Source organism: Camelina sativa, chromosome 19 (assembly GCF_000633955.1).
Source record: "Camelina sativa cultivar DH55 chromosome 19, Cs, whole genome shotgun sequence".
NCBI lineage: Eukaryota > Viridiplantae > Streptophyta > Magnoliopsida > Brassicales > Brassicaceae > Camelina > Camelina sativa.
In genome coordinates, this window is record NC_025703.1 from 10,825,201 (window position 1) to 10,830,037 (window position 4,837).

The window sequence follows — 4,837 nt, forward strand, 5'->3', positions numbered from 1 at the left end:
CAAGAAGTCCGCAAATGGCAAGAACTACGCAAGAAAGAAGCTATAAAAAATGGGTATGTAGTCACTTTGTTGGGAAGGGCTCGTAAATTCCCTGTATACCGTTCACGTGCCCAGAAGAACCATATCGAACGAGCAGCAATCAACACTCCTGTTCAGGTTTGTATGCGCTGACATCAGATCTTAACCATCTTGAACTCCATCGGCTCTAAACCTCAATCACCACTATTTTTACAGGGAAGCGCGGCTGATGTTGCTATGTGCGCTATGCTGGAGATATCAACAAATCAATGTCTCAAAGAGCTTGGTTGGAAATTGCTTCTACAAGTAATACTTATCAGTTCTCACAGATTCTTTACATAACGACAAGCTTAGATGATTGTTTTATCTAAATGATTCCTTTTGGGCTACACACAGATTCATGATGAAGTAATTTTGGAAGGACCTAGTGAGTCAGCGGAGAATGCTAAAGACATAGTAGTGAAATGCATGAGTGAACCCTTCAACGGCAAGAATATTCTCTCAGTCGACTTATCTGTTGATGCTAAGTGTGCTCAGAACTGGTATGCTGGCAAATAAGAGGAAAATAGTAAAAAAGCTCTTGCTCTGAAACCTAACAGTGAGGCAGTGCTTGAGGATTTTTGTTTGTCTCATTGTCCCTGTGAAAATCTGTTCATATATTTATCCTAATGAAAGCTAATTGTCACCATCGTTTCTTTCTTTTATGTTAAAACACATTGCTGTGTAATTAGTAGGTTTGTGACATTGATTGAAGAGTAGTAAGTGATTTTAACTTCGAAATTTTGCGTGGCACTAACATTACTATTACATAGAAAGGGAGCCTCTGCACCAAATAGAGTATTCTTCAAGATATCTAACAATCCAATTGTGGAAAACTAACCAATGAGAAAACAAGTAAGCTTATCAAAAAACGAAAACGAGTGGATGTTATCAATTAAAGTCCAGGACGAAGCTTGGAGGCAGCCATGGCTTCCATTCCATGCAGAGCTCCTTCTGCGAGCTTATTCTTCTCTACCACCAACACAATTTCTTCTTCTTCTTCTTCCTCACTTAAGCTCCCCTCTCGGTTTCTTGGAACTCGGGTTGTAAAGCCGCGGCTCCGACTCGGACCCTCCAATGGGTCGAGAGCCACTTGCTGGTTCAAGTTTGGAAAGAATGGCGTCGATGCTGAGAATGCTGGAATCTATGGCAGCCAGTCACGTGACGATTTTGACAGAGACGACGTTGAACAGGTTTGTTTTCACTTCTAAGTTCTTGATTCGCAGAAAGTAGTTGAAGATAGCGTTGTGAAACGCAGACGCAATTGTCAATTAAAACAGAGGAAATGTTTTAGATATAACTTTATTGTCGTTTATTGGTGATTTGCAGTATTTCAACTACATGGGGATGCTTGCGGTGGAAGGTACCTACGATAAGATGGAGGCTCTTCTCAACCAGAATATTCACCCTGTCGACATCCTTTTAATGCTAGCAGCCTCAGAAGGAGACAAGCCTAAGATTGAAGAGCTTCTCAGAGCTGGTGCTGACTACACGGTTAAGGACGCTGATGGCAGAACCGCTCTTGACCGAGCCAGCAGCGAGGAGATCCGTGACTTGATCCTTGGATCCCTCACTCAAAAGGCTTGACAAATATGTCATTTCTTTGTCAGAGTTAGCTCTTTCTTACAACGAAAGTGTGTCTGTTTTTGTGTACCTGTAGGTTAAATCTCAGTTGTTTTACATTAAGTTTGGTCCAAAGACTCAGGGAGCTGCAACTTTAAAGTAGAGATTGATCTTATACCAGAAGTTTAACTTTTTTCGCATACCAATCGTTCATCAGCAATAGTTATAAAACAAGTACGCAAAAGATTTCTAAATGGTTATTAACATAATGTCTAAGAATGCAGACATGAAGCTGCTCAAACATCTCCAAAATCCCTGAGAAACGCAACTATCTAATATTGTGATATACTCAGTTGCTGCTTGACTCTCAATCCATTCACTCAGCAGAATTTTCGTGCAACAGTACGTACTCTCGGCTGCACCCAAAAGAAAAAAAAAAACATGTCAAGAACAGGAGAAATCAGGTGTTAACCCAAATAATGTGCACAAACAAGCACATATGAATTACAAAGCGAGTAGGTACGACTATGATTTCTACATTAGAATACCTGCTGTTGCCGAACTTTATGGTGTCTTTCTCAAAAAGCTCATAATATCGTTGTGGCTCAATAGGATTTTCCTGAAAAAGATAAAAAAGTTCTCATTACAAACATTCGAACCAACCATGATAAAGAAGCAAGCAAGATGGAATACAATTGAGCACTTACATTGATATATGTTTTGTTCGTACTGCCAAGATCCATTATGTAAGGCCTGCAAGGTGAGATATTATGGAAAATTAAAATTTAGCCTAAAGCCCGAAGAGGTGCAAATTTAAAGCAAAAATGAAAGAGTAAACAGGTTTTTACTTCACTTGCTTCCCCATCATTCCATCCGGTTTCTCCTTTTCCACTTCCCTGCAAAAAGCACATTCACAGTGAGATATATGTTAACCTTAAAACCCTTATTCTCATTAGATCTATTGTCATAGATTTTACTATTCAAAAGGATAACTACACGTCAGGAACCTACCGGTACTGAATAACAGCATGTTGTTTGCTACACGATGGATGATCAGTGGGAACATCAGCAATCCTTCTCTCACGTCCAAAGAGATAACAGCTTTGGCGATGGAGGTAGAGAGGCTCTATTAATCCAACACATTTCACAAGCACAAAAAGCACACACATCAAGAAAAACTGATTCAGGGATTTACGAGTTAGAAGCAAATAGAAATGAGAAACAAAATACTAAATCTTAATATACATAGTCACTCAACTACAATACAATGTTCAAGAATTCAAACCGAGAACGACACGGCAAACCAGTCACAAACGTATCAGATCAAAGAAGCTATTGTTCCTATTAGAGCCATGAACATTGCATAATAAAATTCATTGTAGTTAAATTGACAAGTATCAAGTAATAATGTGGCTACTCTTAGTAATCATGCTAATATATAGGTTTACAAGGCTAGACTCTATCAAACGGTCTCGAGCATCAATTTCATTACATGTTTTACTGCATATTTTGTGGACAAATAATTGACGTTCACCATAGAAAGATAGTTTAAGTGAAATACATAGAAGAGAAATGAACCACTACTTCGACAGATGAGAGAGGATTAAAAGACTCACCATTCAGTGGTTCACCATCCTTAAAGACATACAGTCTCCATCTTTCGCTGGGCTTTCTAGCCTCCGGAGGCTCACTGAAGAGGAGTGTGATACCTGCAAAGGATTCAATCAGTCACGGAAGCATGCCTATTGTGAAATTTAATGCGATAAACCTCCATCTCCATTCTTGGGAGCAAAAACGGAATTGGCAGTCAAAAGAATAGCTGCTAATGCAGATGCTTATATATTGAAGCTCCTAGTCTCCTTAGTTATTAACTATTGACCAATGAAAACTTTCACGCAATGACAGACACAAATGATACAAAATAAAGAAAATATGACCTGATAACAAAGGCAGATGTTTCACAGTTCAAACAGGCAATGAAGATACAATGGCAAAAGTTTATACCACAGGGTGATGGTAACAGTTGATATTCTTTAATCAAATGCCTGGATCAGAAATATCACCTCTGTATCTGTTGGTATCTTCAGCAAGTTTCCCTGATAGCTCAAATGATGGTTCTTCCTGCCAAGATATATCAAAATTGGTTTTGAAGTGTAAATGCATGGATAAGCCAAGAAACCTCAAAATGACATTGGAAATTGAAATTCAATAGATGCTTGAAATGATACCTTTTTCTTCGCTGCCAGAGCCTTTTCAACTGCTCTCATCCTCGCGACTGAATCTTCCTCGGCATTTCTGGTGTAGAAAACCCATAACATGGTTAAGAGAAAAATAAAATGAAAAAGTGTAAAGGCTAATCTAATAAGAAGAAAACTCACAGCTCCTCGCCGCCCCTTCTTTCAATAGACTCCTGAAAAGAAAAAAAGGTAATCAAAATGACTGAAGAAAAATCTGTGGCTCGCAGAAAATAATAAATCTGCAAAAGCGACTATAATCTATATAATGAGCTTTTACTAAAAGAAAAGAAACATGAGAAGTGACGTTACTGGATATGCTGAAGGGAATGAAAGACACTATCTATAGTCATTTAGCAGCACAAAAATAGCTGGCTGCAGGTTCTAGTTATAGACTCAGGCGAAAAGCTAAATCACAGGATTCAAACAAACTATTAAGTGAACCAAGCAGTAGAGGCTAACCTTTACTAGCATACACCAAAGCTAAACAAATTTCAACCACATTATCTTTTGAAGCAGAATATGGATACTCCCAAGTAAAAAAAACAGAAAGAAACATTCTGAGATTACTAACATCTCCAAGCTAAAGAAACACGCAGAAATACCTCATCATGCCTTGAGGCAATAGATCTCTCTGGTGAACGCCTGCTACTACTCCTGTGACTCCTATCTAACGGTGAAGTAGACCTCTCATGCCTTGCTCTAGAGTGTCTCTCATCATCCCTTTTCCTTTCACCACTCTCCTCTCTCCCTGAGCGTCTTCTCTTATCCCCAAGCTCCCTATCTGTGTCTCCTTGTCTTTTCCTCTCTCTTCCCATTTCTCCATCCCTACTGTCTCTCTTCTCCCTTCCTCTACCGTCATGCCTCTCGTCTTCTCTCTCTCTACTTCTCCCACCTTCCTTCTCGCCTTGAGCTCTTCTCAGTCTCTTCGTCCGTGGTGAAGGTGACCTTGAACTTGGAGCCATTACTTGAGACAGGTCGTT

The 4,837-nt window shown here is 39.4% G+C and overlaps 3 protein-coding genes across 4 annotated transcripts in view; 2 read left to right on the forward strand and 1 right to left on the reverse strand.

The window, feature by feature from the left end:
* LOC104785519 (DNA polymerase I B, chloroplastic/mitochondrial) overlaps positions 1-706 on the forward strand; it is a 7,090-nt gene extending 6,384 nt beyond the window's left edge. The window contains exons 11-13 of one of the 2 annotated variants that reach the window (XM_010489732.2): positions 54-156; positions 235-324; positions 415-706. In XM_010489732.2, coding sequence (XP_010488034.1) covers positions 54-156; positions 235-324; positions 415-576 — 355 coding nt within the window. In that variant the 3' untranslated portion in view covers positions 577-706. The remainder of the gene's footprint in view (positions 1-53; positions 157-234; positions 325-414) is intronic. The other variant, XM_010489733.2, reaches the window with a different exon arrangement.
* LOC104765942 (protein LHCP TRANSLOCATION DEFECT-like) lies at positions 906-1,811 on the forward strand. The gene is made up of 2 exons (XM_010489737.2): positions 906-1,250; positions 1,387-1,811. The coding sequence occupies exons 1-2, from the start codon at positions 984-986 to the stop codon at positions 1,642-1,644; spliced, it is 525 nt and encodes a 174-aa protein (XP_010488039.1). The 5' UTR covers positions 906-983; the 3' UTR covers positions 1,645-1,811.
* Positions 1,801-4,831, reverse strand: LOC104765941 (FHA domain-containing protein DDL-like). The gene is made up of 10 exons (XM_010489736.2): positions 4,460-4,831; positions 3,999-4,030; positions 3,849-3,915; positions 3,684-3,741; positions 3,237-3,329; positions 2,632-2,746; positions 2,469-2,516; positions 2,328-2,373; positions 2,169-2,239; positions 1,801-2,036 (listed from the first exon to the last, which is right to left on the reverse strand). The coding sequence occupies exons 1-10, from the start codon at positions 4,817-4,819 to the stop codon at positions 1,997-1,999; spliced, it is 930 nt and encodes a 309-aa protein (XP_010488038.1). The 5' UTR covers positions 4,820-4,831; the 3' UTR covers positions 1,801-1,996.